Genomic DNA, 25,745 nt, shown 5'->3' with positions numbered 1-25,745 from the left:
GTAGAGACGTGCACGACGGAGTTTATAAAAAAATCTTTATTCTAATTCCCAGACTAAAACACAGGAGATCAGTGGAGATTATAGTTAGTACAACCACTAAACATTGACAACACCAAACAAAGGAACTGAGAAAACACAGGCTTAAATACCAGAGGAACATAAATTACTTGATACACAACAGGAGTGAACGACTAATTAACAAACAAGGAAACTAACTAGGAAATCAGGCAGAAAAAACAGGAACAGGCTACATGTGACAGCATCTCCAGGTCATATATATATATATTTGTAATAGTAAGAAAAACAATAATATTAATTTATTTTGAATAAGAATAATAATCTTTATTGTTTGAAGTACACATCAACAAAATGGAGTTAGCAGCACAGCCCCCCCCCCCCATAAAACAATAAGTAATAATAAATAACTAGTAGAATAAAATAGATATACAAATTTTAAGATAATCTATATATAGGGTTTCTTTTTACAATGATTTTTTTTTTGCATTGGGCATTCATTTCATGACAATTAAGGACATATTTCCAGGTCATCGAATTTAAAAACAAACAAACAAATAAATTAATAAATATGATGAGGTATAAATTCTATACAATAACATTTTTTTTTTGTGCATTTTGTTAATAATAATACTAAAAATAGTTACAATGTAAAACATTTGTATTGGTCCTAAAATAAGCTTTGTTTTCATTCTGCAAAATACAACTTTTTTATTTATTTTTGGGATAAAACAAACAAACAACCCATACATGTTCTTGACTGGTTTTGTGAGATTCACAGAACACACAGCTCATCAAACTGGAAATGACGTTCCAGCAAATGGTGCAATCAGGCAGAATGTCAAATCAGACGAGCTCCATACTGCGTGGGACATCACGGCTGCCGTGGCATGAGGGTTGCCATAGTGACGCTGTCATTGCTACCCTCATGGCACACGCTGGCTAACTGCGTCGATGATCACTTAAAGAACTCATTTTATCTCAGCAGTCTTGGCAAGATGTTGACGTTCTCCATTTTACAGGACGTACAAGAGACAGCGCTTACAAAAACACCACAGAAATATCACCCATGCATTGGGCACGGTAAACCCATGGTGTTCCTTGAAAAACCTGGGAGTACTTTGTGAAAAACCATGGTGCATGATATGATAATCATTCAGTACTATAGTAAATATCAAAGAACCATCTGAAACCATTGTACCTCCACAGTACTTTTGTACCAGCTTGAGCTGCATTTAATATTCCAACATGCCTGTTCTGGAAAAGGCCAGCAGGAGGTCAAGGGGCAACTGGTGAGCCTGGCTACACACACTCACTGCATGAAGCTCTTCACATTCACGCTAAAACCATTTAAAACAGTTCAGACCTGTGATAAAATTGTATTTCAGAATTGTATTTTTAAGAGTGATTGGCTGATGTTAAATGCAAATCAATGCAATTATAAATATGCACAGAATGTCTATTGATTTTGTGCACAGTATGCATCATGCATAATGAGACTATAAGCTTTAATCACTAGCTACAAGACTTCAGTGCAGTTACAACTACTCCAGCCGACTCAGACTATAGTAGGAATCAACAGCCTCAGGAGCATCAAAGCAGATGCTGAATCCTCAGTGTTTCTCTCCGATGAGATCTCAGGGTCTCTCGCCCTTTCCAGTCCAACTGATTTAATTGGCCACAGACCAGCCAATAGTCAGGGCTCACTGACCTGCGGTGTGTTATTAGTGACTGAGCAGATGGGCTACAATAGTTTAGCTCTCCTTCAAACCCTCTTGAGGTCAAAACTGCTTCTTGAGAAAACAGCAATGCAGACATTCACCTGTAGCAGGAGGCAAGACTTTCACAATTATGGAGACAGTTTCACTGAAGATCTTGCAGGGATAGTTCACCCAAAAATTAAAGTTGTAAATGTCATCATTTCAAAATATGTTTTTTTTTTTACCATACAATGAAAGTCAAGCGGGTCCAAAACACCACTAGACCACAATGAATTTTATAGTATGGGCATGTTAACCCCCACCAACAACCACATGACACGCTGTTTATGAACGGTGACAAATTCCCCGCAGTTGTCTTGCACACTTTTCATGCTCTGCGGAGGAAAACAAAGGCCCTGTCAATCACTTTTCGGCCGACAGAGACAAATCTTCAGTGTGTGTGGGGGGAGACGGGTGTCAGACACCTGCTCAGATCCGAGGGGAGAAAAGAACCGTCTGGAAACAGAACCGTGACAGCAGCAGCAGCAACGCTGGCACTGATGAGCAGAGCACGTCAACTACACCAGCATCTGATTCCACGGCTGCCTGATGCCAGTTGATGCCCAACTAAATCTGATGCCCATTTCCCATTCGTAGGGTGCCGTGCCTGACCAGTCAGTCTAAAACTAACTTATAATATTTAAATTTCACATATGTGAACGAATTGCTCAGAATTATTATTTATTGTAATTTGTTTAAACAATGCTTGCTGCATCAAAAGCAACTCGCCAAATTAAAAAGATGGGTCACAATGGTTGACTAGTCTAAAATAAAATATTAGGCAGCACAAATGTTTTTATCATTTATAATAATAATAAATGTTTCTTAAGCAGCAAATCAGCATTTTAGAATGATTTCTGAAGGATCATGTGACACTGAAGACTGGAGTAATTCAGCTTTGCCATCATAGGAATAAAAAAAAAAAAACACACTTACTGACCCTTTTTGAATGGTAGTGTATATTTAAATGATATCAAATAATATGTAATAATTCACATTATAATTATATATTTAAATATATTTGATAAAATATATTAAAAATACACTTAATTAAATGATTTTGGAATCATATATCGAATATCAAGGTTAATTGACTTAAATTAACTTGACTTTTTCTCATATATTTATTTTCAATAGCATGCTGACAATGTGCTGCGCTTTAGACAGTTTGCACAGCAATCTTTAAATGTATCGATTAGTTGAACGATTAATTGAATGGTCATTCAGGTAACCCTGACTAGTAGACTTGACACGTCCTTCCTTTGGATGTTAAAATGTGTTTTCAAAACTTGTAAACAAAGACAGTAATCTAGTCAGTCCGTCCAAGTCAGTGGAAACGTGGGCTGTTACTGATAGACGTTATCAGATTCCCCGGCCGAGCACCATTTTTGGTGGAAAAGGGGTATGATTCCGATCTTCTGGCTAAATGACAGCTGTAGCTGCCAGCAGTTTCTTCTCCTCGGTCTCTCCACTTCCAGGCAGAACTCCAGAGCTCGGCTCAACCCACTCGCTCCTCTGTTACTAGGGAGAGAGACGAGAAGCGCTCTGCCCGCAGCTGGAATTTGAGGGTCATTTCAAGAACACAACAAGCTGTTAAGATAGACAATCGAAGCTCACACAATCTCTCTCACACAGCACACACACACACACACGCAAAATCAATAGAAATGCAAACGCAGAAAGGAAGGTCATTCACCAATACACTGCTGGAATGCATGTTGAGGACATTCACATGCAGACCGGTGAAAATAAACAGGCTGATGTAAACATTCACACGGCTTCACGCACCCTCTCCATACTAAACGCTGATGAAACCGCGCTCGGACTCAAATCATCCCTGTGGACACGCACACAGTCCTCGAGCAAACTCTCACAGAAATCTCACAGGCACATGTGGGAAAAATCCTCAGAGTAAACAGAGCTGGGACGAGCTCCGCGAGATACGACCCTACAAAACACAAAGCACATGCACAGAAATAACGAGGAAAGGGGTTGATGCTCTCACTTACGGAATACTCGATGGTGCCCTTCGGTCTCTGGAACGACATCCGCCTTCCATCCTTCTTCTCCGGCGTCTTCTTCTGCCCGGTATCTGAAAGCAAGCGAGGGAAGGTTCTCATTATGTTCATGTTCCGCTCTCCCCTCAGCTTGACACAAGCTGCCGAGCTCTCAGCCTCGACCGACGGCTCATCCGTCAACAGCGAGTGTGATCGAGCGATTCTGGTGAGCCAGAGAACGCAGCGTTTCTCTCTCTCTCTCTGTCTACCCCTCCTTTCCCCGCTGTCTCTTTCTCTCTTATTTCTCGCTCAACACAATGACAGCCGATGTGTCTTCACCTTGCAATGCCTCCTGCTGCTGCAAACACCGTAACAGACAGAGACCACCCTGACCTCTATGAGAGAGAGAAAGAGACACATTTGTGTTGTGCTCTGATTCTGTGTGTCTTTGAAGCGAATTTGAATGCTTATGTAAAGCTAATAGAGATATGTTACGTATGGCACTGACTGAATTCAATTCAATACAGACATTAGTTAAGCTGGGATTTCAAATGGCACACTCTACAAATATGGTGAAACTTTTAGAGGAATAGTTGTGAGAACTATTAGTTATGTAGGGAAAACTACCTAACATACGTTAACCTACGCTACTATTCAAATGTTTGGGATTGGTAAAGGATTGGGATTGAGCTCTTCTGCTCACTAAGGCTGCATTTATTTGATCACAAATACAGTAAAAAAAATAAAACAGTAACATTCTGAAATGTTATTACAATTTAAAATAACTGTTTTCTAAAATGTAATTTATTGCTGTGAAGGCAATCATTACTCCAGTCTTCAGTGTCACATGATCCTTCAGAAATCATTCTAATTTGCTGCTCAAGTAACATTTATTATTATTACCAATATTGATTTTTGGAAACTGATACATTTTTCAGGATTCTTTGATCAATAGAAAGAACAGGATTTATTTGAAATAGTGTTTGTTTGTTTTTTGCATCATTATAAATGTCTTTTCTGGTGATCAATTTAATGCAGCCTTACTAAATTAAATAACTAATTTCTTTAAAACAAATCTTACTGACCCCAAACCTAAGATCAAGTTAGCATAGATTAACATATTCTTCCTTCCTTAAAATGAGGATTCAGAGGTCTTGACCTCCTTGATCTAAAGCAACAATTAAAATCATACAACATTTATGTAATAAAAATCTATTATTTATTAGTAAATAATTGTATTTACCAAAACGTATACATAGTTGTATTCCACATTTTGTTTGCGGCAATGTTACAGTATGATTTTCCCTCATAGTAAAACACGTAGCATTCCTCAAATTGCGACATCTAATAAACAACATATTCTGGACCTTTTCAACAACACGATGGGTGACAAGAAAATAATCGCACAGCATTTACACCAAATTGCAGCTGATTGCATTCATCCAACTATGTCAACCCTGGTACCCATGTTACTTTAAGATATAATGGTAACACTTTATTTTAAGGTGACAGTTACAGAAGTTACATGCATTATATATATATATATAAATAAATAAAAATGAGCTAATGTTCCGGCTAATGAAAAATTTCACTCCTCTACTGAAAAGGAATGATAAGGATCATTCAAATTAAGATTGCGTTTAATCTGGAAACCAAAATTTATATCCAATACTAAAAGCTAATTAAAATAAAAAGCTAATGTTAGTATGCAGTCTCATGGGTGTGTGTGTCTCTGTGTGTATGTGTAGTGTTCAAAGTTATCACAGCAATGTTAGCAAGTCCCCCACATGTTCACTTTGCTTCAGGCGGTCGGTCGTCTCCAGAATCAGCCGACTAACAGGTTCTGCACTTGTGACAGTGTGACAGAGAGACTCTCGGCTGTGCAGCCATGAATCATAGTCGTCCTGCTATTTCTGTGCTCACACCAAAGAGACGGCAACGAAAGAAAGCAGGCCAGCGCAAGAGCCGACACGAACGCTGATCTTTTATCCAGCGCTTTCACGCCTCTGTTTGAGACTATAACCTGGCAAACAGCCACAGTGGCTGATCTCTCTTTATTTACAGTATGTCGCTTCATAGATAGAGTTTTATTACACAGAAACACATTATCATGATATTAATAAAGCTGCTCTAAACTGATTCAAATGATTATTTTGAGATTTCCACATGCAAAGACAAACTACTATATAGCGAACAGTACTATTATTATTGCCCTTTATTAGGCTTAGGAATTTGGGATGATAAGGAACTGAAAGGAATTCTGCTATTTTCTTCCCTGTGTTGACATATTTTAATGAATCAGGAAGTCTGGGCAGAGCATAACTGATGGGTTTTTCCTTTTAATAAAATAAATAAAATAAAATTGATATATAATAGCAACCATTTAGGAATGCCCTGGCAACCACCCACAAAACTCTAAATCATGGTGACGAGCTTCGCATGGGAAAGAAAAGAATAAATATATTTTACAGAAATATCAAAGCTGTTTCAAAGGATAATGCTCTGATTCCCATGTATAAAAACAAAACAAAAAATCTGTGTTAATTTAAATCTAAAATGTTTACATAAATTCATTCTAGATTTGAGGACCTTTATTAAAATGGAGGATTTGGGGTTTAATTAATATTAGAATATTTACTACACCTCCCAATAATAAATAGCAAAAAGATGCTAATGTCTATGTATTCCAGTACAACAGCATTGACTAAGGCATGAGTCAGAGACTCAGTGAGCAAACACACAGCAGAGATAAGTTCCATGAAAAGCGGCAAAATTGTATGGAATTGAACCCTCACGTGTGTGTATCGCCTGAAACAGGCTTTTCACACGCTGAGATAAGAGCTGCCACATCGAAACAAAACAAAGAGCCCAATGTGTGTCTGAAAGACACCAAATCCATCGTCTCTGTGGTTCTGGAACATTCTGTGTGCAGCCAGTGTCCATCCACCATCAACAAAATATGACAAATCTCTTGAATAAATATTCATTTGTTCTCAGTGCTTATGACACATTGGGTCTGTTCTAAAACCTAAGCTGCATTGCTGCAGCATCCTAGCTCAAATGAAACCTTATAAGTCACTGATTTGGAATTAAATAGCACTTTTGGAACAGCCTTTGCATCTATGTTGTCTAATAATGTTGCATATGTAGGCAGCTCACTATATTTTGGAGCACAGCCATTGTACAGTGGATCGCTGATTATCTAGCATTTTGTGCTCTAAATATAAAGGCCACTGCTAAAAAGAACTAGTGTTCAATGGTGGTCACATAACAAAGGTGGGAAATATGGGACAAGGCCAGATGCTGTTTTAAATTATGAAAATAATATTATTCATCAGATGCATTTGTAACATTTTCCATATTTTGTCTCTAAATGTAATACTAAATGTACGTGCACAAAACACACACGCGCGTAAATCAGTCTTGTGATTTTAAGCAGTAAAAGCTCTCAAACAAAGCCGCTCTAATGGTCTGCAGCTGTTATACAAACAGCATTAACCCAATGTTGATGATCAGTTATTGACGCATGTAAATTTGTGGATTTTAACCATGGAGATGTGATAAAACACAATGGCTTATACCTAGGACTGATGTTTGTACATGTACAGAAGATCTTAACATAGAATCACAATATGGCTTATAATGATCTAATTATAATTGTAAATTAAATTATTGTTTATTTTATTTTGGTCACACTTTAGATTAGGGTCCAATTCTCACTATTAACTAACTATTAGCTATAACTTTTGCTTCACCGCTTATTAATAGTTGGTAAGGTAGTTGTTAAGTTTAGGTATTGGGAAAGATTTAGGGATGTAGAATATGGTCATGCAGAATAAGGCATTATGTTCTTTATAAGTACTAATAAACAGCCAATATCCTAGTATTATGCATGCTAATAAGCAACTAGTTAATAGTGAGAATTGTATCCTTACCTTTACATTAATTCATTTACTTTGTAAATTTATTTACCATAATGTTTTAACACAACATAATGCACATTAATATATTATTTAAATTTGATTTTTAATTTTTTGAAAGATGTTAATACTTCTATTAAAAGGAAACAATAATATGCTAAAAAGTGACAATAAAGACTTACAGTGTTACAAAATAATTCTATTTCAAATAATTGCTGTTCTTTTGAACTTTCTATTAAACAAAGAATCCTGAAAAAAAATGTATTACGGTTTACATGAAAATATGAATTCATGTCCGTGAGGTATCAAACGGTGAATGCTGAGTTACAACATTTAACATTTAGGACCATATTTTAACGATCTAAGCGCATGGTCTAAAGCGCACGGCGCAAGTTCACTTAGAGCGAATCCACTTTTGCTAGTTTAACGACGGGAGAAACGGTCGGCGCGCCAGGCGCATGGTCTAAAAGGTTGTCCCTATTCTCTTAATGAGTAATGGGTGTGTTTTGGGATTTACGTGCGTTAAACCAATCAGTCTCATCTCCCATTCCCTTTAAATGCCAGTTGAGCTTGCGCCATGGCAGATTCGCTATTTACATGACAGAATTTGATAGTGGAAAGACCGAAGCGTCTCCAGAGTGCAAACGGATCTGCTCGTGCGCGAGGTAACAAGCCGGATTCCACCATATCTTTATGTACACAATAATAATCTTTTACATTGTAATCCTTTTATTTGGAATATTTGGCATGTTTTTGTGCTGCTGTGCGTCCCTGTGTGTTTAATAAGCAGAGTGTACGCGCGTTGTGTACCTGCCTAGAGGCGCACATTACTAATGCGCTCGTTAAATAACAAAAAAATAATAATAATTGTGCCACTGACTTGACTTCAATGGCGCAGTCTATTTCTGTTGCCTCAAAATAGCAACGCGCCAACAATGCGCCAGAACACACCTCGTTTTCAGACCAGCACGCCCATGGGCGCACAAATGGGTGCAAATGTATTTGCTATTTAAACTTGGCGCAGGACGTGAAAATGATAACTGCGTCAGACTGAAACTAGCAAAAAACACTTGCGTCGCGCTTGGCTCTGCATTGCGCCGGGTGTAAGATAGGGCCCATAGAGTTAGAGATAGTAACCCTACATATGAGCAATAATAATAATGGCTAGCAAACAGCGCTAAAAACGAATAAAGCTGCTATAAAACTGACACTGCAATCACAGTAAAATAAAATGTCCTTTTTATGTATTTGTTGTGCATTTTTTATTTGAGTGTTGTTGTCACACAAGGACGCAGAACGCATGCGACCAACTTCAGCGTGACAGAGAAAACAACCAGGCTTGTGTTAGCGGCAGCTGCAACAGCCCGGCGGATGTTATTCTTAGACCGCTCTCATTTACTGCTCAGAATGGTGCTGGAAACAAGTGCCCCATCATAATAAGCAGGTGGCACACACACACACAATCACACAAACACACACACCCCAATGTGCTGGAATGAGATGACTATGGCTGTGGGGAGACAATGAACAAGCAATCTGATTCACTATTCCATCATCAGTCTTAAAAGAATAGTTCACTCAAAAATGAGCATTCTGCATTTTATTATTTACTCACTGTCATGTCACTCCAAATCTATGCAGTTACTTTTTCCAAACACAAAAAGAGGAAATAAAACAGGACATCAGGGTGAGTAAATATTTGGCAGTATTTTTATTTTTGAGTGATATTCCTTATGTGTCAACAGAGACCTGTACCAAACAAAGCATCCTCACCGATAAAGAGACAAACAAACATTTAAATAAATACAATGGTGTGACAGCGTTCACTTCAGAGGATGACTCGACTTATATAACACTTGACAGACTCTTTAAGTAAAGCTGTGTTTGACATCCAGATACAGAACGAACACAGATTCTAGAAACTGTCGACTCCAGGCATGAAAGAGCTCTTTTGTGAATAGCTACCGGCAAACGTCACACTGTCCAGCCTATTATAAGCTATATGACACGCTTTTCTGACTGTAAAGTATACATGCATGTAATAAATTAGCATGATATTTAATGCTTTTGCTCATACTCTATGTAACTGTCAGTCTTCAGTTCATTCTTTCTCCACACAGTAATGCTAAGACGCCCCACAAAGCTCATGCATCTTATTAATATGAGGGTCCATAACAGTGTCCGTGTCGTGTATTTACATCTAAACACACTATGTAATATAATCACAGGATTAGTCTAATCTGATTTTTGACTAATGCTAATGAAAACATCTGCCCAGCGTTAAGCAGGAAACTTAACTTTTGTGCAATCACAGGGACGGCACTTTCGCATGACTGTGAGGAAAAGTTGACACATGCTTTTCATTTCATCACTGTCTTCATTCAACAAATTGATTATTATTTTCTTTCCTTTAGAGGATTTATTCGGGACTTTCAGAGTTTTTCTGCAGGAAAAAGTAATAATTTAGTTTTGAATGACCATTTTTTATTTATTTTAAGACTTCTACAGTATACTGTATATATATATATATATATATATATATATATATATATATATACAGTGCAATGCATAAGTGAATACACCCATGCTAAAGTTGACTAAAAAGAGGAATAAAAAATCATATTTTGGAAATTGAACTTAATGCCTTAATTTAAAAAATTAGGAAAAATCCAACCTTTTAGGACACCAATTTTCTTTGTGAATGAATAATGTATCGTAAATAAATAAATGTTCTTCCTTAAAATACATGGTGCTTAAGTGTGTACACCCCTATGTTAAATTCCCATAGAGGCAGGCAGATTTTTATTTTTAAGTATTTTTTATTTATTAATTTTTAGGATACTATGCATCCTGATAAAGTTCCCTTGGCCTTTGGAATTAAAATAGCCCCTAGAGATTGGCATGGTTTTATTTCAGTTAGCCTAAAAGCTAGTTTGATTTGCATTGAGAGATGATCTTATGGAAAGTACCCCATGCCAATCTCTAGGTATGGTGAAGGCTATGTGATGATGTGGGGCTATTTTAATTCCAAAGGCCAAGGGAACTTTATCAGGATGCATAGTATCCTAAAAATTAATTTAAAAAAAATACTTAAAAATAAAAATCTGCCTGCCTCTATGGGAATTTAACATAGGGGTGTACACACTTATGCACCATGTATTTTAAGGAAGAACATTTATTTATTTACAATACATTATTCATTCACAAAGAAAATTGGTGTCCTAAAAGGTTGGATTTTTCCTAATTTTTTAAATTAAGGCATTAAGTTCAATTTCCAAAATATGATTTTTTATTCCTCTTTTTAGTCAACTTTAGCATGGGTGTATTAACTTATGCATTGCACTGTATATATATATATATATATATATATATATATATATATATATAACCACCATTACTGTTAACATTCAGACTGTGGGTGCATTATTTGTAAGCCCTATTCATTTTGAATTAATCTTAAAAACAAATTAATATAAAATTAAAAAGTTGATACAACATGTATAGACCTGTATAAAGGTATACATAAATGTAATTATTTAATTATGTTTACTATATATATATATATATATATATATATATATATATATATATATATATATATATATATATATATATACACACACACACACTTTATATATAAATATTTATATTTTATTGGAACCTCCCCTTACATGCTAAATAAACACTGTCTAATTAGACTATATAAAAAAATGTCCCTCTTTTTTCATGTCTTTTTAGCTACAGCAAAAAGTACAGAATATGGGTGTAATGACTAAACGTAGCCGGTCATGTGTTACTGTTAGTTGTGATGATTCCTGAATCAGCTGTTTTTGCAGCTTAGTTTTAATGCTAGTCTGTCTGTCTGGTACATCAGACTGTTTTAGTTCAAAAGTACAATAAAACTCCTGTTTCATCATATGACCCCTTTAGCACAAGGAGAAATAACAGCCATGGGAAAAACATGGCGAAGTTGCTCACTGAACCGAACAACTCAAACACCCCGGCAGTCACGGCCCAGACTGTCACAGTAGCTGGTGTGTGTGTGTGTGTTTGCTAGATCTGCAGTTTGAATGCTGTGTCAGGGGAGATGCTGAACTCCACACGGCCTGTTCCTTTCCCTCATTAACACCCACTCCAGGTCAATTAATCAAACCCCGATCCTGTCAGTGGCTCTGTGTGAGTCACCCGCACCAGAGCCTCTCATTAGCACTCACTCCAGGGTGACTAATCGCAGCAAGATCCTTCCATCCACTCGGTTATTGCTTTAGTGAGCACTATTTAGTTTGCAAATCAAATAAAGCAGTGGCTAAAGTCTGCCTCTTTCTGTTGTTGCAAGTTCAACTCTGCTCTTAATATGAGCGCCAGAGAAATGCAGGGTTGGTAGGTTGAATAATGAATTGAACAACGAGATTTGTTGAAAGAATAATATTTAAAGTATTTTGTCAAGGAAAGATAATACTAAAACTTCAGGAAACAGGCAATGGCTTTGTTTGAAACACTTGAGTACTGTATAATACAGTATCTACTGCATAGTACATAAAACAGCATACAATGATGTTATTCATTGCTCAGCTTCAGTTTAGCTAATGGCATCAAGTTATCTTGTTTTTAATGATAAGTTTGTGTAACATGAATTGGATGATTAATTTAAATGTTCATTAAAAAAAAAAATTCAGGGATTTATTTTTTGTCCCCATGCATGTCATCTTTTCATGTGCTTTTTAAATAATATTTGTAAATTGATTTCTTATTTATTTATTTAAAGAGGGACAATGCACATTAATCAACATTTAAATGAATGTAAATGTACCTGAGCCTAAAGGCAAATGTCACCATCAGTCCCTTTGCAGAAAAACCTTATAACCTTACCTATAACCTATCGTTAACAGGAAACGTTTTCACACATTGTTTTTATTTGCAAAAATTGGCAGACCACAGGAATGTAACAACTCTTGTGTAACATTAAATGTGTGACTAATTTCTTAACTTATGTCAGGAAGTCTTATTCATCCACTGTGTGAAAAAAAACTCCTGTACACTTCTCTACACTGGAGAAAAACGTATGGATTAAAATTTCTTTAGAGAGAAGTATGTATTTTTCCTATTTTTGTGAGCATTAGTGAGTACACACATGTAATGTAATGTCTGTTTCGTTCATACTTGTAGCAGGAGGGCACCCTCGCACTGAAAGTCCACAAGTAAGACTCATAGAAGTCATAAAACTTATGACGTTCCAGGAAATCCCTGGACAAAGGCATCAAAGACTACAGATATATACAAAGACGGTACACTTCTAATGAATGAGTCAATGCAGTTGCTATTGAAAGCTTCCGTTCCCATAGAATTGGCTGTTCTAGCCTAAAAGAAAAAAAGCTTTTTAACGCTATTTGAGTCACTAAGCCAATTTTGACCGTGATTTTGGTTTCATTTTGGTTAATCGTGCAGCCCTATTAACCTCACACACAAACAAGCACACAACAAATGCTCACTTCAAACAAACAAGCAGCTCGGTCTCATTCGTAGCACATATATGTTGCACTGTATATATATATATATATTCTTCAGCACACTATAAAATGGTATAAAAGTATGATAGTAGTACATTATTTGAAACATACCCATTGTGTTCCAGATTTTCTTGTGGGAGGTATGATGCATGATTTCTAAGACATGACCTATATGACACACGAGGCACAAATAAAGAATGAGTCTAGAGTCTCAAATTTATCGGCATGACTAAAGAGCACATTGGGATGAGATGTGACGTCTAGCTCAACACTTCCCTTCAGCAGAGATGCTTTAACCATTCTTCATCTTACTGCATGTGGCAGCCTTAGTGCTAAATCCATATCCACCATCGGGAAAGCAGGACAAATAATGCAGGTCAAGGGAAAAAAAGAGACCCAGACGCAGGCTGGAGTTGAAAGATCAGCCGCTGTGCTGCAGGTAAACAGCTCCCCCTGCCTTGACACACACTGGGCCTGGATGCTTAGTCAGAATTTAAAAGGTTATTGAATAGAGGGCAAAGTTTGATACGCTAAGCGTCAACCATCCCTGCTACTTTAGCATTTAGTCTAGACAAAGAGCAAAATAAACACCACTGGGGCCGCAACGCTTTCGAGCAATCAATGAAGTTCAAAGGTAACGTCCATGGAGTCAATGCTAATGTTTCATTTTCCTTTTGGTTAGCATCCAAGATCCAAACAAAAGAAAAAATAATCAAATGAGATTACCTTTCATTTGTTACTGATTCATTGAAGTATTTAATTCACTGGATTATTAACAATACAACAAACAATATTTTTATTTTAGTTGATTTATATTTATTAATGTATTATATACATGTATAATATATATCAATTTATTAAATATATTTTAATTTACTTATACATATATATGGTCTCTTTGAATAATCCATGGTCTGTTGATTAATGCACTGCTTTCATACATTATGTAATTATTAAAAATAATTAAAAAGGCTAAAATACATCCTAATGACTATTAATAAAAATAAATAGCACTTTCATAATATAAAATACTCATATCATACCATAAAACAAGATTTTGATACTGTAAGACTGGAAAAACTGGAAGAGGGGGCAACTCTGAGAGAACAAAGAAAATTAACATTTGAACTCACTTGTGCACCATTCGAGACGCAAGTCTCACCTCAGAATCATCCTAATCTACATCTCTTCATCCCCCATTCCTTCTCTCTCATGCTGAGATCACCAAAATTCACCCTAGAATCTATATGGTTTAATGTGAATAATTATCATACAGTATTACACACGTTTGGCAGGGCTTGACATTAACTTTTTGAGGCACTTGTCCTTCGGACAAGTAAATTTATGTTTTACTTGTCCATGCACAAAAGTCACTTGTCCGGGTAAAGATTTATAATTGTATCATTTATTTTTTTGTGTTTTGCTAATGCAGAATTTAAAGATAAAACTCTATACATTCGATTTTCATGAAAACGCATCGCAGGGAACGATCGACTCGGTAACCATGTGTTAAATACCCCTAGGTTCATTTTTCACTGGAATTGTCCTTTAAGCCGATTCCGATTTATTTATTTTTCTAACCACTTTACAGCACACACAAATATTTATTTTCAATCTTTTCTTTAACCCTTTCACGCGTAAGTTTAAAATATTCTGACACCCCCACCCCCAGAGTGAGTTTTTTCACGGCGAACGTTCCCTTTAATGTTTCCATGGCGACGCGTCACGCGATACACCGCAGCCACAATAATACTGTATGATGACAGATGTGTCGCTTTTATTTCGCTTTTCCTTTTTTATTCAAAATATTCACAAATTTGCTTACCATGTCATCAACTAGCCTGTCTGATATTCCGATTCTCAAATACGTGTAAGTGAGTGGCTCTGCGACGCTGGCTCAGCGCCAGCCAACGCGCGAAAGCACAGTTTGAATCTGGCAGCTATGCGAGCGAGTGGCACATAACGTGAAGTAACATGGCATTTTATTTTGTTTGAAATTTAACTTGTCCAGTGGGACAACTAATTTTCTCTTCCACTTGTCCTACAAAAAAATCCACTTGTCCCGGACAAGCGGACAAGCCTTAATGTCGAGCCCTGCGTTTGGTATCATTTGAAATGTCTCAGTGCGACTGGTACAAAGGTCTCATTCCAAAAGTAGTAAACCAAAAGGTAATAAGGTATTTAAGAGTTTAGAGATATCTGGCACACAGAGGAGGGTGCGTCATCCAGGCAAATGGCATCCTGCTCCCAAAAGATGTAAACTCTGAATGCAAATTCCCACTGTTAGAAAATGTTTACATTTGAAAAGAGGTTTATGACTTGGTCTGAGTATTTAGGGAGATGCTGAAGAAGGCTCGGGGCGATTTGTAACTCAAATCAGCATGTGATGCTGAGTATATGCAAAACACTTCACATCATGTATTTTATAATGTCAGGTTCGCATCTTCTCTCTTTATTCCAGAGCATTTGATGTTTTGTATTATCTTTGAACTGATTATGAAATTGGCATGATACATAATAAATAATACCATAATAAATAGTTACATTTGATTTTAATCCGATTGACTCTGAAATTGTTTTCCCAAGTAGATTAAACGGATTTGTATGTTACCGAATGTTTTGCATTAGATTAGTGACGACTAATATTTGGCATCAATTTAAGTGTGGTTTTTAAGTGTGGTTTGCAAAGACAAGAAGTGAATTTCCGTTTAGAACAGCAAATGCTGCTTGACCAATCTAAATTTGGGTGTGTCTTACCTCTGTTTTAATTGAGTGTTAATATAGATAAGTGTATGTGGGAAACCACAGCATGGCCAATCCAAAACTATTATAGAGAAGTAATGTTGGTCAGCTTATATCTGTAATAGTGGCCATACCTTTACTGAAGTAAACGTTAAGTTAAATTCAAGTGTATGCAATTCCATGGGGGCTATACCAAAGTATCTTTGATTGTGTAAACGTGAATGTGACCGATCTCAGGTATATAGCTATTACCTCTGTTTGGTGACCAAAACTCATGAGCTTGTGAACATGAGAGCCGCGTTAAACAGAAGACGTGAGGACCTCTGAGCGACATAGTTTCCTACTCTGGAAAGGGTAAAATATAATTAAAGAGTTAAAAATAATAATCAAACATCCGCTCATTTTTAATGATGCTCAGATATCACTAAAACCTTTTTCATTTATGGAGTCAGATGAAATAACGAGGTAATACATATGAGAAAATGTAGGCTATTTCATTTAATCTTGTTGTGTTGCGTAAAAGGAAAGACAGTAACGAGCAAAGACCTTCACCCGTATTATTGGAAAACCGCCATTGGACTGATAAACGGGCTTACAATACCACTCTAGCCCTAGCACAGGTAGTTAGAAAGGCAGTTTTACAGATAAAGCGCTTGGCCAGCACACAAGCAGTCATGCCATGCTAGCTTTAGTTCTACCTGCTTTGGCATCCAATTATGACCTCTTGGGTTGGCACAGCATATAGACTACTGCCTAATGCACCAAGGAATTAGTCTTAACTCAGTAATGAAAACACACCCACACACCTCATTCATCTTTGGGGGTGATCTAGAGAAAAGCAGGACGTGTCTTGTGCCTCCCACGTCCTTCTAAAGCCAGTGCAGATGTATGCTAATGGACTCCCTGTGCTTCCAGCACGGCATCAGTGCGTCCCACTCATCCTTTAGACCGGTCCATCTCACGTAATGAGGGGCCAGAGGCGCATAAGAAAACGGTGCCATTATTTAATTGTTTTGGAACTGCATGCAGATTTACAAATAATTTGACTTCTGAAATTCCAACACTATTAAAAAAAAAAAAATGCAAAATGGAAGTATTTGTTTAACCCTATTGTACCTTGAGCAGTGCTTCATTTTAAGTGTTAAGCAATCCAGAAAAGTGATTTCCTACAGTTAGATGCTCTTTACACAAGGAAAAGGTAAATTTTGGCCTCTTTTAAAAAAAAATCCATTTATCCAAATAGGCTTAGTGTTGCACTGCTTTGATGAGAGTCAAATAGGAAGCAATATAGATGTCAAACAGCATTGTTTGCTGTGTCTTACAACTGAAGGTTGAGGCCAACCGATGGTGCAATGCTGTTTCCTGGACTCTGTCAACTTCACAGCAGTCAAGTCCTTGTATTTTACTCTTCTTTGTTCTAGAGATGAGTGACCTTTTTGTCCTGCCGGTGTGACAAAATTGTGTTAGAGGTCACACTGGTGCGCCCACCACGTTGCCCAACTGCCAAGAGCTGCCATTTTTATTGCAGGCTTTTTAAGATAAATTATAGAAGGCTTTTCAGTCCACAAATTGCCAACATTTACCATGGATTTAATGTAGGAACACTAACTGTAATCATGGTATTGTGGCATTAATTTCAAGGTTTGTACAACCTTTTGACAGTGAAATTCAAGTACTTTTCAAGGACTTTCAAGTGCTTCACACAACTTTATCCAGCACTTCAAAGCTCTAAATGTGAATAATTGCATTCAAGGCTTGTGCTCCTAAAATTTTCAGTAAGGGGGCTACAGTGCTCCTAGTAAGTCTGGAGCCCTGAATCTTATGTCAACAACATTCTATATATATAAGACAAGACAGTTCTAGAAATTCAACAAAAATGTGTTTACTTATATACACTACGATTCAAAAATTTGGTGTCAGTAATTAAAAAAGAAAATAAATTAATACTTTTATTCAGCAAGGACACGTGGGAGTTAGGGACTTTCACATTGTTACATAAATGCTGTTCTTTTGAACTTTCTTCACCAAAGAACCCTGAAAAAGATGCATCACGGTTTCCACAAAAATATTACGCAGCACAACAATGAGTCTTGAATTTCAGATGGATCATGTGCCACTGAAGACTGGAGTAATAATGACTGCTGAAAATTCAGCTTTGCATCACAGGAATAAATTACACTTCAAAATATAATAAAATAGAAAACAGTTATTTTAAATTGTAATAATATTTCACAATATTATTGTATGTTTATCAAATAAATGCAGCATTGCAAATGCATTTAAAAAAATATATATATATATATGGTACTGCCATACAGCACATGCCATCAGGCCTAATTAGTCCCTGCAATTAACCTAACTCCCACTGTGACACGGATACTGAACACTGAGTGAGCTGTTGATGTAGGGTTCACAGAACACAAACACAAACTATTTCTAGGTTGGAGACGTCTGAACCTATCAGTGTTGATACAATATGAGGAGTTCCCACAGTTTTTGACCAATGGATTTCCATTGATTCACCAATTGCATCATGATTATAATATATAGCCTATATTTTTTTAAATCAATGAAAATTAATCAATCTTAACGTTATTCCAAATACCTATGACTTTCTTTTATCCGTGAAACATTAAAAATGAATTTCGGCATTTCGGCAACACTTTACAATAAGGTCTCATTTGTTAACATTAGTTAATGCATAAACTAACCTGACCTAACATGAGCAATATACCTGTTAATGCTACTTGAAAATGTTCATGTTCATGCAAGTTCACAGTGCATTAACTAATGTTAACAACTTTTGATGTTAAAAATGTATTAGTAAATGTTTAGATTAACATCAAGGTTAATAAATGTTGTATGCATTGTTAATTGTTAGTTCATGTTAACTAAGACAAACATATTCATTAGACCGCTTCTGTATGTATCTCCACATTTGTATGACCACAGGAGCCCTGCATATGTCAGAGTCAAACAACACCTGAACAACAATGTAGTAATAAACTTTAAATTACAATAGTAAATGCATCTACGTGCATTGCAAGGTCGGGACATAAACTCTTAACTCTTCCTCGTAAAAGTTAAACAGTCAAATCCAATGCAAAATACACAGGAGGACAGCTGACATGTAACTCACTGTACTGCAGCCATGTTGCGCTGTCAATGTTTACAGGCGCACACCAACTGCGTTTCAACAAGTTTGTAAAACTTTTGAGAAGTACACAAAACTAATACCTGCAGAGTGTGTTTCAGGCGCGTTCTCCATTGGCGTTTCTGCATCAGAATAGTCTTTAAACTGAACTTCTCTCAGAGCTTCGGCAACAGGCCAGATTTTACCAGCGATCGCGTCTCTGAACGACTGAATATAATCCATATTCAGATCTTCCCCAAAGCATTTAAAACATTTAAAAAGTAATAAAAAAACAACGTAATAACGCCGAGCTATCTGCCCAGAGCTGACAGTAGAAACACGAGAGCAGAATCAGGAACTGAAACTGACTGACAGCCACTGCCTGCGCCTGCTGAACTTGTCGCCGTTATTAGCGCGAGCAACGTGACGCGACGCTACCAGAACGCTCATCTCTACTGTCTGCGAGTGATGGAATGCTGACGTAAACAAAGACTTTGATTGGTCGACTGGCTGCGACGTCAGGGTTTTAAGCGCGATAGACGCGTCGCGTCGGTAGCAGTATACAGTGAAACACATGAGGGGAAAAAATGAACGAAACATTTATTTGAAAAAATATCGCACAGTTTCAAGGTAATACCAAATTCGTGTTTTGAGTTTATGTCCCACTCTAAAAATACTCTAAAACTCTAATACTCTACTCTAAAATCTAATAATAATAATAAATTAAATTAAATTAAATTCAAATTTTAAACCCAACGGATGGGTTTGTCCATATTTTACCCAAACGTGTGATGAAATAACACAGCATTTTTTAGTGTTTTGTTTATTGGCTAGTTTTACGAGGATTTTTGTGTTCGTAAATTGGTCCTAAACAACAAACATAATATAAACTAGTTACTAGATAGTAGCCTGTACGGTACAAAAACACTGTATAGCCTACCCAATCGTGCATGATTGACCTGGTAATATTTTAATACAGTGGACACTAATATTGTCTTTGAAGTTACTTGTTGGAGTACCATGTAAAATAAACTGTAAAATAGATCTTATTTGAATATAGAAATAATTGATATATATCAAACTACTTCAAACTAGTTTGATATATATCAAACTATATATCAAACTAGTATATCAGACTATATCAAACTACTTTATCAGACTATATCAGACTATATCAAACTACTTCAAAACTAATATATTTTTGTGAGGTTTACATTTTTATTTATTTAAATTAATTTAAATGCTGTTTTGAAGCAGTAAATTGTGAAAAGTGTTGTGCCTTAGCCCTACTTAAAACACTTTTTTCCCAGTCCCAGATGATCATGGCATGCTGTATGATTTTACCATGCCTCAGGCACACTTTTGAAGGTGGTTACATAGCATGACACACTGCTATCACATGATCGCCTATCTCAGCATCCCAAAATAACAGTAAACCTTGAATTCAGAGGGGGTAAATTAGGCAAACATGCTGTAATTATGCAGAGAGTCACAATTATATTTTAACTTGATGAAAACAGCTTGCAGGGAAACGGATTTGTATCTCCACCTCCCCAACAACATCTATACAGCTCATCTGATGATATGAGAGCCACTGCTAATTGCAAAGATTGTTCAGTGTCTTTTTAATTCATCAAGTTAATTACATCCCAAAGGGTGACAAATGAAATGTGCCTCTCAGGCCAAATTTACACAGATCCCAAAATCCCCAAAAAAGGACATGAGTGAAACTCCATCTGCTGGTCAGCCATAATGTTGCACCCTGCTAGATTTGTGCCACGTTTAGCCCAGCTGGGTTAGCAACAAAGATGACATGCATAAAAACCACTGCTGATAAAAGTCATCATCTGAGTAACACTGAAGCCAGAAAGTTCTGACACCAAGCCAAAACAACTGTTATTAGAGGAAAACAGCACAATAAAGGTGCATCTGACGGATGAAACTTCATCATGCATCCTCACCTGGTATTTTATCATTCCTCTAATTGGTCTGTTTAGTGCAGGAACTGTGGAGTAATTAACCCTATCAGTGTTATTTTAGTAGTGTTAATATTTTGAACTAGCTTTTATTTTTTATATTTTCAGTTTTCATTTTAGTTTTTAGTAGGCTAATGTGCTTGTGTCATTTTTATTAGTTTAATTTTTTTTTTTTTTTTTTTTTTTTTGATTTTAGTTTTAGTCATTTTAGTACTTCAACTTACTTAGTTGCCAAAGCAACATTTGCTTTTTTTTTTTTTTTTTTTTTTTCATGTAATATGTATAATTTATTTCAGCTTTATTTCAATTACTGAAAACAGTTTGTTAACAGTTTTAGTGAACAATAACAACACTGCCCGAAATGAAAATTCTCTATTTACTCAGCCTCATGTCATTCTAAGTGGTTACTTTTTTCCCTGTGGATCTCTAAAAGAGAAATTTAGAATAGGCTATTATTCCATGAGTAAGAATCTAAATTTCTTTCCGTTTCTCACACAAAGCTGTTGTATGGCTTCAGAACACTTGGAATAAAGTGCTCAATTTGTATGGGCTACTCTTACAGTTTGTTTTGGTCGTCTTCTTTTTTTTTTAGTAGAAAAAAAAAATCCCCAAAAATTATATTTATATTCCACTGAAAATAGGATGTTTCATTTTTTGGTGAACTATCCCTTTAAGGGCACACAGAAGCTAGAAAAGAGCCCTTGTTATGCTGTAATTGGATGGCAGTTCAAAAACCAGCATGCCATTAATTTATTTCTTGTATAATAAGAGGTTCTGCTGGACTCAACACAGATACAGAAACATCCTATTGATTTGATGTTCTCCACAAGCTCAGCTGTAATTAAAGAACAGTTTAATTTGATCGTCCTTATGAAAGATCTATCATTCTCATTTCACAGACGAGAAATAAAATAAGCCCTATTAGTTGAGGGTGATTAAAGCAGGACTTCCCTCCCATCCGATATTCCTCTCTCATTGCACACAGTGTTCATTGGACGCCTTCTTCTATTTCAATTGAAGAGAGTCTGGGGAAATAATAAGGAGCACACTGAATTAGTTCAGTTGTTCTCCATTGGATATTTATAGTGATTCATCAAACGTTCCAAATGAGAATAAGGAAGGATTTTTCCTTATGCATGGATCCATGGTTGGGCTCAGGCTGCTGGTGGTGGTGGTGTTGTGGGAAATATTTTGTTGGCACACTTTAGGCACCTTAGTACGAATTGAGCATCGTTTAAACACCACAGCCTACCTGAGTATTTCTTCTGATCATGGCTACTTCCAGCAGAATAATGTCACAATGCTTAAATAATCTCAAACTAATTTCTTGAACATGACAATGGAGTTCATTATCCTCAAATGGCATCTAGAGTCACCAGATCTCAATCCAATAGAGCAGCTTTGGGATGGGGTGGAACAGGTGATTTGCATCATGATTGAGCAGCCGACAAATCTTCAGCAACTGCGTGATGCTCTCATGTCAATATGGACCAAAATCTCTGAGGAATGTTTCCAGCATCTTGTTGAATTTATGCCACAAAGAATTAAGGCAGTTCTGAAGGCAAAAGAGGGTCATACTAGCAAGGTGTACTGGCCGATGAGTGTGTATACGCATGCGCATCATCACTGTAACCAATAACACTTTATAGGTCCCTAATTATTGAATGCAGTCAACAAGAGTCTAAAATGAACACTCACCCAGCACCAAATGCAAGAAAAATTGCCTTTGATGAGTAAATTAAATGGAGATACTTGCCAGTCTGCCAGTAAATTCATTAGGAACTGTAACATAAGGCTTAAATTAAATTGGAAGAACAGTCTGATCCTCGCTGATGTAAGAGACGTGCAAAGACAAATATTTAAGACTCAAACATCTTCAAACTGCTTTTGTCAGGGAGCCTTCTATGGTCCTCTATGGTATTGGTACATCCTACTCATTTAAGCCTATGGGAGCAGGAACCCACCAACAACAATTTGTTCTGAGCCCTGTGAATTGAAACCGCTTTTGCTGCCACATATGTGGAATATTTTCCACATAAACCCATCAAAATAAAAATATGAAGCACAAGACGTAAAGTTGTTCATACCATATTTCTACCTCATAAGTTAACATAGTTAGGATTTCCTGTGAGATCAGGTTGGAAGAGATGATATAGATGAAAAGTACCTGAAAATCTTTTTTTGCATGTGCTGTTGTCGAGATGGATCTCATTACTAAACCACTACCAGAACTGCCATCTCTACATTGAATGTGTCCAGACACCACACACGCACACACACATGCACGCACACACAGCACATCAACACAAGGATGAACATCTGCACATTACCCTTAGCCTCACAGTTTACAGGCCCAATTAGACAGACACAAATGGAGCAAAAACTCAGTCCGGCTGGGCAGATGCAGTTAATAGAGAAGGCAGTGAAGCTCTGCTGCTGTAATGAATGAGCACTAAATACAATCAGATTACGGCAGACGGACTGTCTCCCGAACAACAGCTGTATTTGTGATAAAAGATAAAGTGAAATGTTATTTATGACACAAAATGTGGAGCAGAGGAAGGAATTGTATAGAGATTGTGAATGTGGAGATAAAATACAGGATATGGATGTATGACATTCAATGCCTGAATCATTTCTCATTTCCTTCCATGGGAATTTTTTGGATGGTAATTTGCTTTCTCCTATCCCAGTGCAGCTCCTTGGGGAATATGAGAGCACTATAATAGATATCATCATAATAGGTCTCAGTTTTAAACTTTTTTGACATTGTACAAAGTTGTTCATATGATTACATAAATTAACTTGATTAGTCACACAAAAATAGTCCAGAATATTATATTTCTTATAAATTTTACATCACAAAGTGTTTTTGTTTCAAAATGTTTTAAATCCCAAATCAAAACTGTTAAAATAATTTTAAAAAACTCCTCTCTCACACACACACACACACACACACACACACACACACACACACACACACACACACACACACACACACACACACACACACACATAGAATAAAATAAGAAAAATTGGTGCACATATAGTAAATGAAAATGAGTAAATATCAATCTATATTGTGTTCATTTTGTAGAAAATGTGTGGAAAACATGCCTTGACTATTTTTAACAAGATTTAATTGCTTTTTACTTTCAATAATATCCGTTTGGCTGAAAATTGTTTCCTCTGATTGAGAGAATGAAAAAAAAAAAGTTTATTTAATCGCAAATGCATACATATTGAGATACATAATTGAATATTACTATAAATCTGAAAAATAGGCTTTTTTTTTTTTAGCAATAATGCCATAGCCTACAGTTGCTGCCAATGGAGCAGAAATCACACACTTCACCTGAGGCACAACACACAGGTGGAAGGCTTTCATGCAGGTGGATAACTGGTCAGGTGTATGATTGCCTCAAAGACAAAAGTACCGCTTTCCCTCTCTCAGATGACAGCAGCATCTAACAGATGATTATGCTGTCCAAACTGCACAGAAACAAATGAATATTCACAAGACAAATGCAAATGACTCAGTCTGGCCTTGAATGGCATCTTAGTAGAATATCAAGAGAATTAATCATTTCACTAAAGACACAAATGCATAACGATCCATCAACTGAGGCATTAAAGTTTTAAATATGTGCAGTCATGAGAGGCATCAGTCAGATCTTTCACATCAGCAGACAGAAGTGTTTTTAATGAGGCTATTTTAACTTTTCTGCTCAATTGACCTCAGCAGTTGCTTAGCCATTGCAGTGAGAATCAGGGACTGCAATTACACACTGCATTCATCAAACACCAGTGACTGCATAGAAGCACACGGCAACCAATCAACTGCTGAACTTGTCGCAGTAACCAATCATCAGCTAGACTCTTGTCATAGCAACCAATCATCTGGTAAAATGTCATTACAGCAACCAATCGCTGGACTCAGCCAATTATCTGCTAGATCAATGAAAAATTTCATGCAGAAAACTTTGCAAACAATCATTATTTTTGCAGTTCTGTTTGGTTGAGTGATAAGTATTTTTTTGAAAGAAATTAATACTTTTATTTGACAAGGATGCATAAAATTTAATCAAATAAAATTAAAATTAAATCAAATTAAAGACTTTAAGATTGTTACAAAAAAATCTATTTCAAATTCTGTTTAAAATAAATGCTGTTCTTTTAAACTTTCTATTCATCTATTCTTATTCCTCAAAGAATCTGGCAAAAAATGTATTGCGGTTTGGTTTCCAAAAAAGTTTACAACATTGATAATAATGAAATGTTTATTGAGCACCAAATCAGTCTATAAGAATGATTTCAGGTATCATCAAAGGAAAAATATAAATAATTTCTTTGTAATATTAAAATAGAAAACCGTTATTTTAACCGCGTTCGTGTGAGGCGTGGACGATTTGCATGTGAATCTCTTTTGCGCGTGTGGGCATGGTCAAATTAAAAATAATGAGCAAGCGCTTGAGAAACTGGATATCTTGTTGGTTTTATACAAATTACTTAAGCACACCCTGTTTATTTTCTTTATTTTAAAAAAGCACAATGTTTTGATTTGATTGTAAGTGGACACATATAAAAGTAGACATCTCACAGATTCTTTTTTTAGATTTCTTTTTTCTGTATGACCATAAATGACGGAGTAATTTAAGTTTATTGTGCTACAATGTGAAGAAAATCCAGTTAAAG

The 25,745-nt window shown here is 36.3% G+C and overlaps 1 protein-coding gene across 7 annotated transcripts in view; it reads right to left on the bottom strand.

Annotated features, from left to right (window-relative positions):
- Window positions 1–25,745, bottom strand: part of oxr1a (oxidation resistance 1a) — a gene marked incomplete at its 5' end in the record, with an annotated part of 155,054 nt that overhangs the window by 46,424 nt on the left and 82,885 nt on the right. For 5 of the 7 annotated variants that reach the window (XM_084088229.1, XM_084088233.1, XM_084088230.1 and 2 more), the window contains one exon: window positions 3,785–3,867. In XM_084088229.1, the coding sequence (XP_083944355.1) occupies window positions 3,785–3,867 (83 nt within the window). Of the gene's footprint in view, window positions 1–3,784; window positions 3,868–19,178; window positions 19,500–25,745 lie in introns of those variants that run through there. The other 2 variants (XM_084088231.1, XM_084088234.1) reach the window with 1 other exon arrangement.

This window comes from Abramis brama (genome assembly GCF_963993115.1).
Source record: "Abramis brama genome assembly, chromosome: 17".
Taxonomy (NCBI): Eukaryota; Metazoa; Chordata; class Actinopteri; order Cypriniformes; family Leuciscidae; genus Abramis; species Abramis brama.
This window is presented reverse-complemented; position numbering and strand designations above follow the sequence as displayed.